The sequence below is a fragment of the Ostrea edulis genome, chromosome 6 (assembly GCF_947568905.1).
Source record: "Ostrea edulis chromosome 6, xbOstEdul1.1, whole genome shotgun sequence".
Classification (NCBI taxonomy): Eukaryota; Metazoa; Mollusca; class Bivalvia; order Ostreida; family Ostreidae; genus Ostrea; species Ostrea edulis.
In genome coordinates this window covers 5785586-5800729 of record NC_079169.1, presented here as the reverse complement: position 1 = coordinate 5800729, position 15144 = coordinate 5785586, and the positions used below count along the sequence as shown (strand labels likewise).

General features: G+C 36.5%; 2 protein-coding genes across 5 annotated transcripts in view; one reads left to right on the top strand and one right to left on the bottom strand.

Moving 5' to 3' along the window:
• Positions 1-15144, top strand: part of LOC125683469 (rho GTPase-activating protein 18-like) — a 52929-nt gene that overhangs the window by 12798 nt on the left and 24987 nt on the right. For all 4 annotated transcript variants that reach the window (XM_056141385.1, XM_056141384.1, XM_056141387.1 and 1 more), the window contains 2 exons: positions 10762-10931; positions 11534-11705. In XM_056141385.1, coding sequence (XP_055997360.1) covers positions 10762-10931; positions 11534-11705 — 342 coding nt within the window. The remainder of the gene's footprint in view (positions 1-10761; positions 10932-11533; positions 11706-15144) is intronic.
• LOC130047104 (uncharacterized) lies at positions 1751-4858 on the bottom strand. Its single transcript, XM_056141388.1, has one exon. The coding sequence runs from the start codon at positions 3479-3481 to the stop codon at positions 2924-2926; it is 558 nt and encodes a 185-aa protein (XP_055997363.1). The 5' UTR covers positions 3482-4858; the 3' UTR covers positions 1751-2923.

Genomic DNA, 15144 nt, shown 5'->3' with positions numbered 1-15144 from the left:
GATTTCTATATCTAAAGAGTAGAAATGAGGACCAGGATTTTATTAATATTTATTTATGTCCTCTATGATATTAGCGGCAGAACTGGAGCTCTCTGAGAAAATATTGGAACAGATCAAAGATCTGAATTCTGATCTGTCCCAATATTTTCTCAGAGAGCTCCGGTTCTGTAGCTACATGTACAATAATACAGTAGAATATATCTGTAGTAAATTATTTCTATATTTATTCTAAAAACAATGTGCTTCAAGTTATATTTTATTTTTTTCATTTTTCACCATTTTCGCAAACTGGATTTAGAACAATTGATGATAAGTTGTTTGAGTGAGGCTCTGTTGGATAAGTTAAACAGTGTGTGATAATCTTTGTACATGTAAGCTGTGTGACGGGTGTTACTGTGTTGGAAATATCATGAGTTTACCGTCAGTCACATAAAATCTCATTCCTGTACATGCACTAACACAGAGTTCACTGACACAACACTTGTAATGCTCGATCATGAACAAAAGTTCACTCCTCACTAGAAATTATTGATGGAATTCTTCGTTATCGCATAATTTACAGGTAGTTAGTCCTTGTATACAGTGCTTACGGTGGTTTCGGATCAGTTTTAATTCGTACCGCGTGTATGTAACCATAAACACGAATAATATGAATGTTTACCTACTATTCAAAACTTCCAAATCATGGCCTTTTTGTGACATAAAAATTATAATTTCACTGCACCACAATTAAGAGAATTTCTAGGTGCATTCCTCGTTGATAAATACTGCAGTTTCGAATCACTTATGGTAGTTCCGGATCACACTGATTACCGCAAAAAAGCACATAGGAATTGCGTATAATTTTTTTTACATGAGCAAGTAAAGTCAAAACCACATTTTATTAGAAGATCCATATTTAACCATATCATGGCACATAAAAATATAATTAAACAACATATAGTACTTCCATATTTTGGCACCAAAAACAAAGTGGAAGAAAATTAATACTGACTGTGAATGTACTGTACGATAATAAATGTCATTCTACAAATATCCTAGTAAAGCTAAAAAAAAAAATATCAATAGTCATTTCATGTCATGAATTGTTTTGGGGTTAGCAGATTAATTAACATTTTACCAGTCTCATAAATTCACCTGGAGGCATGTTCTACAAGGCCTGTATAATTTTAATTGTGCACTGCTCTATGTCATTGTTTTCCCCAGGATAAATAACATAATGGCATGGTATCACAATTCCACCACCTTTCTCATGTGGTGCAGGCCAAGGAGGGAAACTTGGCACAGGATCACCTGCTGGTTCACAAAAAACACATCCCCCCCCCCATGTCTAGAATTGCTCTAAAACATCCAGCCAATTCTCTGGGGACATGGCCAACTGGAAGGTCAGTGACATCTTTAAGAAGAAGATGTCTTTTTTCATCTGTCAATATCTCATGTTGACATTGTGGGAAAGTTGATAATGGGGGGATCCATACAAGACATGCACATATATCACGAATGTTCGTATACAATTTATATACAATTTGGACAGTGGAATAACTCATCATCCTTAGGAATGTCATAAGGACAACAGTCTTCAGGTATCCAATTTTTGCATATGTCACATTTCACCCACAGACTTCCCGTTTCCAGACTTTGATCCTCTTCCCATGTCATGTGACATCCAACACAAATGACAGAACTTTCGTTCACACCAGATTCAGATGAGGATGTACTGATTTTGAGGCTGGAACTTGATGTGATGATGTTTGTTTTGAAGGCTTCTTTCTCCTGTCTCTATTATTTCTTGTTACTTTTGAATCTATTTTACTCTTACTTTCCCCAGCACTTTCAGACATGTATTCTTTCCCCAGCACTTTCAGACATGTATTTCTTCCTTGCTTTCCTTTCCCTCTCAGCAAACAATTTAACTTTCTCAAGGTCTTTCAAATACATAGCATGCAAGCATTCTGGTGATGTTACATTGTCTGGTAAAGTATCAAGAAGGCTTTTCCTCTTTTTATACCCCCCGCAACAAGTTGTGGGGGGGGGGGGTATACTGGAATCGGGTTGTCCGTCCGTCCGTCCGTCCGTCTGTAGACGCAATGGTTTCCGGACTCTAAAGCATTATCCTTTCCACCTACTGTCACCATATCATACATATGGACTACCCATGGGATGAAGATGTTCCCTATCGATTTTGGGGTCAAAAGGTCAAAGGTCAAACGCACTGGACATCGAAGTAGCAATATGGTTTCCGGGCTCTAAAGCGTTATCCTTTCCACCTACAGTCACCATATCATACATATGGACTACCCATGGGATGAAGATGTTCCCTATTAATTTTGGGGTCAAAAGGTCAAAGGTCAAGTGCACTGGACATCGAAGTAGCAATATGGTTTCCGGGCTCTAAAGCATTATCCTTTCCACCTACCGTCACCATATCATACATATGGACTACCCATGGGATGAAGATGTTCCCTATCGATTTTGGGGTCAAAAGGTCAAAGGTCACACGCACTGGACATCGAAGTAGCAATATGGTTCGGTTTGTCATGCCATTTGTTTTTTACACTCAGAAAAGAGGTAGTTTATACCTATTACCAACACCCTTTGGGAGATTGGGATAAGCGGGGGGTATTCTTAGTGAGCATTGCTCACAGTACCTCTTGTTAACTTGTGGTTTCACCTGTGGAAACACAAGTGAATCTTCCAACACAGATGATATGTTACTTGCTTCATCACACTGAAATGATTCATCACTGCACTGCTGTTCCTCAGTTGGTATTTGTTTACAGGCAGCTTCGGCCAACATGTCTAAACCTGTCTTTCTGATATTCTCCTCACTGCTTGTTTTTGAAATTCTATTGGACTTGTCATACAATTTCTTGTAAATGCCAAAGCATGGAGAAGTACCTTCAACATCATCACCCTCTTCTATTCATTTCTGATATTTGTCTTTTGTTAGAGTAGAGAGTTCACTTTCTATTGCCTCCAGTGCAAATTCTGCTTTCCTAGCTTCACTATTTTTTTCTTCACTTGGTTTTTCTGAGTTTTCTTGGTGATCTGGTTCATTAAAGGTGTGCCCAGTTTTGAATTTGGATGAGGCAACTGCACTAGCATCAATAGGATAGATTCCTGATGATTTGAAACTGTTAATGACTGTGAGGGGTTTATAAAACAAAAGAAATGCTTCCTTCCACTTCTCTGTAAAGTTGTGCTTCTGAATCGGTGTTCCTGGATTCTCTCTAGTGTGTTCTCTTAAAACTTGAGGCCACCTGGCTTTTGATGCTCCAAACACTCCAACATCAAGGGGCTGCATAATATGTGTGGTATTTGGTAACAAACGATACAATTCTATTCCCCTCTCCTTTGCATACTGAAAGGAAGACATGTCAACATGACTACTGACGCTATCCATTAACAACACAACAGGCCCCTCTTCACCAGCATTCTTATCAAAATGCTGAATAAATTGGCTGAACATGGCATTGTCCATCCATCCCTTTTTTGTATAAGCTATTTAACTACCATCAATATTCAGGGGATTATAACCCTTTGGTTTTGGTTGAGGGTAAATAAAAAATGGTGGCATGATGTTACCATCGGCACTTCCACAAAACCTAACGGTAAAACGTTGCTTCCTATGACCCCCCACCAAGTGTGGTACTTGTGACTGATCTCTGGATGGTGGACCAATAACCTTACTGGCCACACTTCCCACACTAAAACCTGTTTCATCAGCATTCCAAATGCAATGTGGCTTGTTTAATAGGTTTTTTGAGACAATAAAATCCTTGAACCTACCATACCATTTTTCAGTTTTCTCTTGCCCTACTTGTCTCAATAGGGGTTTCCTTCCTTATTTGTAGTAATTGAGAGTTTCTTGCCATAAATGCATAATACCAATCATGACTGGGACGATCATCTTTGAAAGGTGTCATTCTCTTTTCTTGTTTCACAATATTTTGTACAAAATCTAGAAATTCACCAGGTTTTAGTCCCATGCCTCTTAGAGCCATCTCTGATAACCACTTTGCCATAGAGGTTTCTTCTTCTTTGCTGAAAATTGAGGTAGGACCATTTCTGGCATCTGCTGCTACCTCACCTGAAACTCTCCTGTGTAGGTATCCATAACTTAAATTATATTTATTGCCTGCACTTCTTATAGATACCTTATTTTGTTGAATATCATACAATGCCCTCCTGACCCGACCAGGTTGCCCTGGAGAGCTAGGATATCTGTATTTTTTCAATACTTTCAAGGCAGGGCTCAGTTTTGTCTTTCCCTTGGGACTAACAGTTTTCTTCCTCGCTTTTCCCATGCTTTAGCTAAAAAAATCAATTCAAGGTCTTAATTATAGATAAAATATGTGACACTTTAATTTTACATTGATGTTAATTCAATTAGAAAATAGACAATATTAAGTAATACTTTGTTTAAAATCTGACAATTTAACACACTTTTAACAACAAAAACAAAAAGGGGATGGCAGAAAATACATCATAGATCGAAACTTAATTTTCAATATATTTTTGTTCCTTCAAAACAATGACGATTTAAAAACAAACAAACAAACAAACGAAAGATAAAGAAATGTTTTGAAATGTACCACATGATCCGGAACCACTGCATCAGTAGGCTCGCAATCTTGATTTATTTTAATTATTAGATAAACAGATAATTAGCTCATTTTGTATGTTTAGGTTACTGATATGATAGGTAATCAATCTGTGCGATTAAGTTTGTAACTTACTCGTCATGTAATGCACAGTTGCTGCTTTCTTTCTAAACACCACGTGAAAACTGTCACAACATTAATCTCTGTCTCTGAAACGCTTTGACAACAGGCTCAAATAATCAACGAAAACATCCTCAAAAAAATTTGATTTTTTGACAAAATGTGTGTAAGTTATGTTCCTCGACATGTGCCACATCAACTCATTGTACAGTTCAATGATAGAAATTCTAAAACGTATGAAATCAGAAAATGATCCGAAACTAATGATGATCCGGAACCACCGTAAGCACTGTACCTTAATACTAGTAATTATTGGTTGCATACTGAAAAGATACCTCGAGTGACAATCATGTGATCATAATTACAGTAGATTTACTAGATATATGCGAGGAATTTATTATCGCAAATTTCGTGAGAGGCATCATTTGCGAAATAGAATTACTCGCTTTTGATTTTCTGTTGCTAAAATACACGTAAGAATGCTTGATTAACAGACGACATGCAAATTCATGTTCAAGCAGTTTGATGTATACTAGGGGTGTGTATTGCTCAAGATTTTCCGATACGATACGATACAATATTTTCTGATGCGATATCCGATATATTGGATATACTATGTAGTTATAATAAGCATTTTCTGAAGTAAAATATCAAAATTTAAAAAAAATGAAGTGGTTTTTAATATCTTTTATTTCATAACAAAACAAACAATGACAATTAAAGTCTGAGGAAACTCCAATGTCACAATGTAAAAGCGGGGATTAAAGTCTGAGAAATCTCCGATGTGTCACAATGTAAAAGCGGGTATTAAAGTCTGAGGAATCTCTGATGTCACAATGTAAAAGCGGGTATTAAAGTCTGAGGAATCGTGTTCCTGTTAGAAGCCATTTTTAAATTATGAACTTCGATCCTGACTATTAAAAGGGCTATTTTTAAACCCGACATTATATCGTATCGTCGAAACACCGTACCATATATCGCTGGACAGGCGTATACCGGTATATTTCGATATATTAATTCACCCCTAACGTATACAAAAGATTTTGCCGTATTTTAAAAGTACCGGTACTCGCGTAAAATAAGGAATCTACAGTATATGCAGCCAGAGGTCTGATTCATTGTCAGTGATATCGTAGGTGTGTGTAATTCCCAAGTATTCAGATACTCTATTTTGTTATCACTCATATTGTAGGTAATTATTGTTTGGATAATGTATTTATTATCAGACCCATTCTTGGCATTTATTGTTGAGATACTTTAGTTTATTGTCAATCATTGTAAACCCCCCCCCCCCCCCCCCCCCCCCCGGAAATGTCCCAATGTTAAAAATTGAGGAGTTAAATTTTTGCAGCCTGTAGATAATGGAATAAACAAATTGCTGGACAATTATTATTTTTATTCATTCTCTGCTGTTCCTTGGAAGATAAAAATAAAAAATTCCTTCCCCTGTACTAGAAACATTGGTGTAGTGTAGTCACATGTGGAAGGTTTACACTAATATTCAAAATATTGGTTTTTTTTTTTAAGGGGTAGAAGGTTGTACCCTTTTCTTCCTTTGGAAAAGGGGGGTGGGATGCCCATTCAATCTCCTCTAGCTATTGAAAATCCTCTATATATATTACTTCCAAAGGAAACCTCAGAGTAGCATTGTGGTTAACCCACTCTCTTCTCACCGCTGCAATTCGAGATTGATTCTTTGGATTAATGGCAGTGGTAGTGTGTGAGAGGGTGTTGTGGTCGCCTACTTAGATATGAGAGGGTGTTGTGGTCGCCTACTTAGATATGAGAGGGTGTTGTGGTCGCCTACTTAGATATGAGAGGGTGTTGTGGTCGCCTACTTAGATATGAGAGGGTGTTGTGGTCGCCTACTTAGATATGAGAGGGTGTTGTGGTCGCCTACTTAGATATGAGAGGGTGTTGTGGTTGCCTACTCAGACCCGAGATTGATTCTCTGGATTGGCAGTGGTAGTGTGTGAGAGGGTGTTGTGGTCACTTACTCAGATATGAGAGGGTGTTGTGGTCGCCTACTTAGATATGAGAGGGTGTTGTGGTCGCCTACTTAGATATGAGAGGGTGTTGTGGTCGCCTACTTAGATATGAGAGGGTGTTGTGGTTGCCTACTCAGACCCGAGATTGATTCTCTGGATTGGCAGTGGTTGTATGTGATAGGGTGTTGTGGTTGTATGTGATAGGGTGTTGTGGTTGTATGTGAGAGGGTGTTGTGGTTGTATGTGATAGGGTGTTGTGGTTGTATGTGAGAGGGTGTTGTGGTCGCCTACTCAAGACATAACTTTCCTCAGAGTTCTCCAGTTTTCCTCCCACACCAATGACCCCTTCGCACTAATATCCAAGCTGACGAAAAGAATCAAATCTTGAAAATTGTCTAGAATGGTATCCAGAGAGTACCTAAAATGGTATCTATGTTGTACCCGTAAAATACCTAAAATGTACCCAATTTGTACCCAAAAAGTACCTAAAATGGTACCTGGTTTGTACCTAAAATTGTACTTGTAAAGTACCTATAATGTACCAGGATTGTACCTAAAATGTACTCCAGTTTGTACCTGAAAAATAACTAAATTGGTAACTGGATTTAACCAATAATGTACCCAAAAAGTACCTAAAATAGTACCAGATTTGTACAAAAAATGTATTCGAAAAGTTTTTTAAAATTGTACCCCAAAAGTACCTGAAATGGTACCCGGATTGTATCTGAAAAGTACCTTATAAATTGGTACCTGAATTGTATCTGAAATGTACCTCCAAAATGTACCCTAAAAATGTATCAAAGAAATGTACCCGAAAGGTACCCCAAAATGGGAACTTAACCAATGTTGACAAAATTGTACCTTACAAGGTACCCCAAAAATGGAAACTTCAAAGTTGACATAATATTGTACATGTAAGGTACCCTAAAACTTGAAACTTAAAAAGTTGTATGGGAAAGAAAAATGTACCCGAAAAAGTACCCGCCTACAGCTTAAAGAATTTTTAAAGTGTGGTTCCGAAAAGGTAAGTTTTAGGTACCTTTTGAATACGTTCCTGGTACCTTTTGGGTACATTCCAGGTACTTTTGATGTACCCAATGTGTACCCTAAGATTTAAATGTTTTGTGGAATTATTTGAATCGATCGATTTATTTGTCTATCATCGTAGCTCAGTGGTTAAAGCATTGGGCTAGTGAACCGCAGATCTCAAGTTCAAATCCTCCAGAGTCTTTTGTTCATATGTGGTGAATTATTTTTTTGGAAAATCATGTTTTTATCCAAATTTGTATATTTTTTGCCTTTTTGGCAAATATACTTCTTGTATATCATCAAATCTTTTATAATTAACTTAAGTGTACCCAAGAAGTACCCAAATTGTACCCGAAAAGTACTCCAAAGTGTACCCGAATAAGGTACTGAAATGTACCTACTTTCTGCAAGGGTCATCATAAAATATATTTTGGTTTTTAGCTCACCTGAACCGAAGGTTCAAGTGAGCTATTCTGATCACATTTTGTCCGGCGTCCGTCTGTCTGTCTGTCCGTCTGTCTGTAAACTTTTCACATTTTCGACTTCTTCTCCAGAACCACTGGGCCAATTTCAACCTAACTTGGCCAAAAGCATCCTTGGGTGAAGGGCTTTCAAGTTTGTTCAAATGAAGGGCCATGTCCCTTTCAAAGGGGAGATAATCACAAAAATGCAAAAATAGGGTGGGGTCATTTAAAAATGTTCTTCTCAAGAACCGCTGGGCCAGAAGAGCTGAAATTTACCTGAAAGCTTCCTGACATATTACAGATTCAAGTTTGTACAAATCATGGTCCCCGGTGGTAGGATGGGGCCACAAGGGGGGATCAAAGTTTTACACACAAATATATAGGGAAAAACTTTAAAAATCTTCTTCTCAAGAACCACTAAGCCAGAAAAGCTGAGATTTACATGAAAGCTTCCTGACATAGTGCAGATTCAAGTTTGTTCAAATCATGGCCCCCGGGGATAAGATGGGGCCCCAAGGGGGGGGGATCAAAGTTTTACACACAAATATATAGGGAAAAACTTTAAAAATCTTCTTCTCAAGAACCACTGAGCCAGAAAAGCTGATTTTTACATGAAAACTTTCTGACATAGTGCAGATTCAAGTTTCTTCAAATCATGGGCTCCGGGGGTAGGATGGGGCAACAAGGGGGATCAAAGTTTTACATACAAATATATAGTTAAAATCTTTTTCTCAATAACCACTGAGTCAGAAAAGCTGATATTTACAAGAAAACTTTCTGACATAGTGCAGATTCAAGTTTGTTCAAATCATGGTCCCCGGGGGGTAGGATGGGGCCACAAGTGGGGGGGGGGGGGGGGGGGGTCAAAGTTTTACATACAAATATAGAAAAAAGCTTTAAAAGAACCATTGGGCCAAAGAAGTTGACATTTACATGAAAGCTTTCTGACATAGTGTAGATTCAAGTTTGCAAAGGGTAGTTTGGGCCATAATAGGGACCACGGTTTTACATGCAAATATATATGGAAAGTCTTCAGATATGGGCCAAGGTGACTCAGGTGAGCGATGTGGCCCATGGGCCTCTTGTTTTAGGACACTAGGACTTCAGCTGCAGTGTTGATATTTCATTCGTTAAGTCTGTGAATATACTGTTCAGAAATAGATATCTTTTTACACATAAATGGGATGTCTGGACCAGATGTGATTGGACAGATATTGTATAGGTATTCAGTCAATATTTGATTCATGCTTGTTTGCATACTGGAGTTATGATTTGTGGTCTATTTTGTTAAAATGGTGACACATGGGGTCTTATCTGAAATTTTCATAATGGAAAATTGATACGCAGCAAACTTCTTGTTTCCCTGTCAGAGTGATCTGCCATTGTGCAGCTCAGCAACACATCACCAAAGGTGTTGCCATTAGATATAAAAAAAGTTTAGGAAATGTTGAATGTGACATAATAAAAATATCAGTCAATGGATATGCAACTAAATGGCATCATGTAAAGCTTAAAATGATGTATATATATATTCGATATAATCAATGCTTACTGGTACATCCATTTTTTGAGTCATTTGGCCCTATTATCATTGTAAACACTCAAAATTATTATTATCATGGGAGACACTATATATGTATTGCTATTTTTAGAGTATAAATACAATGTAGTTATAAAAAGCAAGATTTCATGACATGCACATACCTTATATAAAACAAATGAGACATTTAGCTGTTCTAGTGTTCTCTACATGTATCAGTATACATAAACTGTACAGCTATGAGACATTTAGCTGTTCTAGTGTTCTCTACATGTATCAGTATACATAGACATTTAGCTGTTCTAGTGTTCTATACATGTATCAGTATACATAGACATTTAGCTGTTCTAGTGTTCTATACATGTATCAGTATACATAGACATTTAGCTGTTCTAGTGTTCTATACATGTATCAGTATACATAACCTGTACAGCTATGTACTAGTGTGGTATTGATACATATATATATGTATAGATGAATACATGTTTGTGTGTCATATTGCTGTACAATGTACATATATAAGTTCCAGTGTCATATTCATATACTATAGTATACAACTGGCAGTCATTTGTATGTTACAGAGCCTTCACTGCTGTGGCATTGAGTGATCAGTGGATGTCTAAATTTGTGGTGACTTCTCAATATGATTGAAAAATTCTCGACAATCAATCAGTCAGTTCAGTGTCATATTGATATATACATACTATTATTGATATATAACTGGTATGTGCCAGTGTCATATTGATATATACATACTATTATTGATATATAACTGGTATGTGCCAGTGTCATATTGATATATACATACTATTATTGATATATAACTGGTATGTGCCAGTGTCATCTTGATATATACACACTATTATTGATATATAACTGGTATGTGCCAGTGTCATATCATGCAGTACGCTTGTAGGAATATGTTACTCCAGTACTACAATTCATGTATGTGCTGAAGAACTCAATAGAAATTTGAAAAATTTAAAGATTTTAGAATGTTTGTGTTTTGAAATCAGGTGGAAGAGAGTTGACTGATGAAGAAATCCAAGGCTTTACAGCGACCTTGACAACAAGCCAAGCAGCTGTGGTCCGACGCAGGGTCAACAGTCTCAGCGCCACCTTCAGGGCAAAACAGAAACACAAGATAGATGTTAGGGACATCTTTCCAGAGCAAACAGACAGTCAGGTATTGAGCAATCCTAGCACAAAGGAAAAAATCAAACACTGTGTCACTCTGAACAGAGGAGAGGTTTTTTTTTTTATAGCTCTATCAGTTGAAGACTGATTGTTTCAAAATTCATTCCTCCTATATTTTTCATCAAATTTCAGCTAAAACAATATTCTACATGTATATTGAGTTCTAATGACGAGGATTCATAAGAATTCAACCTTCCTCAGTCCCCTTTTTGTCCCCTCAACCTGAATCAAAATTCATTTAGTTTTTTGCAAGTCTACAAGAAAACTGCCCAGTCATATGTAAATTGTAAGATTCCAATGGCAAGAAAATGTTACAGTCAAACTGAGGACCAGTAATAAAATCAATACACCCACACTGTACTCAGAAAGTGTGAGTACAATGATCCTAAGTCCCTTATGATGATTCTAAAAAACTCTACAAAGTTCAGCAGCATAAGTTTTCTTAATGCGTGATTTTCATATGTAAAACTGACGGTGTGGGAATAATAAAGTTATATGTGTGTATTTCACAAACATCCAAAATTGTATTTTCTCATCAACATTACTGGAAGATATTGATTGGGTCCTGATTTTGTGTTACATGTTGTACAGTCTGGCAGACCCTCAGCCCCCCACAACACTCCCAACAGTACAGATGATGTCACTGGGAACGTGGTCCATCGCAGGACCATGGACAAAAAGCTGCCCTCCCTCCTCAAACCGAAGGGAGAGTACTCCATGTCTGGTCGAAGAAACGAGGTCCTGAAGGATACCAATACACCTGGTACGTGTTGAAAACAGTAATGAGAGAAATTGAATCGTATGTAATTGTTTTTTCTGCTTTGGCTTATGACGGTGAAGAATTAGTTAGCTATACAGATAGTGTACATTTCATACTGTGTAAGCAGAATTTTTAACGAGGACTTAATTCTGGCATTATTAGCCAGAGTGATGAGATTGCTAAAATTGAGTATCCCTAACAATTTATTCTGTATTGTAGGTAATTATAGTTATCTTTCTTGGAATTATAAAGTCACTAAAATTAGCTATCGCTGAATATATGTACCCATTTTTAAGGAAAAATTGCTAAATTTATATGCTTGATGAAAATTGCACTTCTACGTATTCTTCTTCTGATATGTGTAGATATTCTACTTTGATTACTGATGGTTAGTATATTTGTCTTGTCTTTAATGGATATTTCTGGCTAAGCATTTATCAAGAGGAATTACCCATTATTTATTTTTAAAAAAGGAATATGGAATTCATGATGTTTGCTGTTGTTATTGAAGCAATTTTGATGACTTACGTTTCGATCATCACCATATTGTATATCTGTTTACCGATAATTCTTACAATGATAAGTGGGATATTCCTGCCATGATCATGTGCTCAGAGACATGAGGTGAAAGAGACTGTACACTTACATGTAATATTAAAGATTACATGTATTATCATGGTAAATTATTCCTACATAGATTATCTGTAGTAAAGGGATGGAAATTTTGTCACTAAATTATCAAAACAAAAAGTGTTCTTAAGAAGAGGCAGGTAATTAAGTTAGTAGTTTCTGATGTTTCTTTTGTGTACAGAGAAACAAGCTTTAATAACAAATTCACATTTATTACAAAGTGATATGAGAGGAAAATAGCAAAACATTGGATAGAACGAAGTTTGGTTATAACGAAGGTTTGCTCAGTGTTTTACTGCAAGTTATTTGAGCTGGAGGCCTGTTTTTTTTACACCCAGTAATATGTATGTAGATGATGATGACCTCTTTGACCTGAGCCCTGAAATTGGTGAGTAGTGTGGAACTATTGACACCATGCTGTTGTGCTCTCACTTGACGATCTTTGTAGCCCTGTTTTCTTGTAGGTGTTACTAGTTGTCAGGCTATTCAATGTTTCTTTTTAGAGAGACATCACCCTGCATTAATCACTGTTTGTTTTACTCTGTACTGATTTCACTCTTTTAGTGCCCTGTTCTCAGTTTTCCATTGTCTTTGGAAAATAATATCCCTCTGATTTAATTTTTCGATTTGATCATCAAAGTTTATGTTTCAGAAATGCAAATCTATACAGTTTGGTTAAAAAAACTATTTCATAAATTTCTACTAATTTTTGTCTCACCTGAAACATTATAATATCATGAGCTTTCTAATTGAAGTTTGTCTATCTTCTCCAGAACCATAAGGCCAATTTCAACCAAATTTGACACAAATTATCATTTGGTAAAGGGAATTTAAGGATTTTTCAAATATAGAGCCATGTCCCCTTTGAAATGGATTAGGAAAGAGAGTGGGGTGTTCAAAAATCTTTGTCAAGAACAAAGGTAATTTGTATATAAAAACTTCCTGATCATATGTGTGGTGAAACTTTAGGACCAGGATGGGGCAGCAGGTTTTAGTTTTACTTAGAAATATATAATATGCAAAAATATTTCTCTAAAGATCGAACCACAAAGTGTAAATTTTTTAAGAAAACACAGACATTCTTGTAATTGAAGTGTACGTGACACTCAGTTCAGGGTGGAGCACAATAGGGGTTTTATTGAAGAAAATTAAAAACCTTTTGATCAGGTCAAATCAATAGGGTGGTTTTATACTGTTTAACTTGAGAATTTTTCACTCATATGGAGACGTCACCAATGCCAGCGAAGGGCTGCAAAATCTATGCCTATGCTTGGTGCTTACGGCCTTTGAGCAGATAGGGATCTTTATCGTGCCACACCTGCTGTGACACGGACCTCGATTTTGCTGTCTCATCTGAAGGACCACCTCATTTAGTCGCCTCTTACAACAAGCAAATCAATAGGAAAAATGTCTTTAAAAACTTGTTCAGAAGAACCATTACAATAATAAGTAAGTCGGTACATTTCTCCTCTGGTAAAGTGGATTCAAGATTATGCCACACCATGACCCCTTGGGTGAGAATGGGGACACAGTCAGTACTTACCTTTTGTTCAAAATCCAAGTCAAGAATGTTACATTACTATATTTAGATTCTATAGAGAAAGAATAGACCAGGCTATTTTGAAATCTCCTGAAAGACATTAATAAGTCCTGTTAGTGTGGATTCAAGGGATGGACAGGTGCTTAATTAGGCTTCAGCATTTCGTTTCCAAATGATAACTTGATTGAATTATTTTGATCAGAAAATTTTATTAAGGACCACTAAATATAGACCAAGTTAATGCTGATTTGCCTTTTGTATTTCTGAATCTCAAGATGATATGAAAAATTGCCTTTTTATTCCTGGATGCATCTATTTGACATTAGGAAATGTTGTGAAGAACAATCTATTTGTAATTTGCAGTTTTATATCCTAGTAATTCATTTGTTGCAATGTTGGATTAGTCAGTTTAGAGCTCGTGTTATTTGCAATGTTGGACTAGTCAGAGCTTGTGTTATTTGTTTCTGTACTGTACACAGCGCCGTACAAAAATTTACTTACTTAGTATGATGGTTTCACTTTGTCCATTCGTAAATGTATTTTGTATGTAAATTTTGTTGGAAGCTGTTCATTTACTTTTTATTTTTACTAAGTTGTATAGTTTACAGATATGTGCACCTGGTATATATTTTTTTTATTGACTTAATTGCTCAATTTTGAAAAAGTTGTGGCCATTTGTAGTTATTTTTTGTGATATTTCTGTACATTGTGCCAGTATCTTCCCCCTCAAACAACTTTTGGTGTGTGTTAGTTTCACCATGTCTGTCTGAAAAATCCATCCATGTTATTGAGACAATTAATTGGTTTCACCTATCTGATTCAAGTTGGTGACCAAAGAGCGATGCAATTTGAATTTAATTCTTTTTACACCCTGATTATTGATAAAAATCAAGTTTTAAAAAATTAGTGTAAAATGTGTAACTTGTATTCAGATGAAACAGGAATTATGTTGAAACGCCTGTCTTTCTGATCCTCCTCTATACATTATTTCAAATACCGGTATACCCCAGTATGGAGGAGCATCAGATTTGAAGACTGAGACCAGCATTGACAATGTTGGATGCAAAGACAGAGGGTATAATTTTCCTCTAGATAAATGCAGTGACCATTTTCACTACTTGTATAATGGTTTTTTGGGATTGATTTTATCAACTCCTCTATGCAGTCACTCGGATCAAGGTGGTGTGGACCTGAACAATTCTTTACAAACAGATATAATGTTCAGCGCTAGCAGCAAATAGTTTGTAAACTGTTTATGTATTACACATTTAA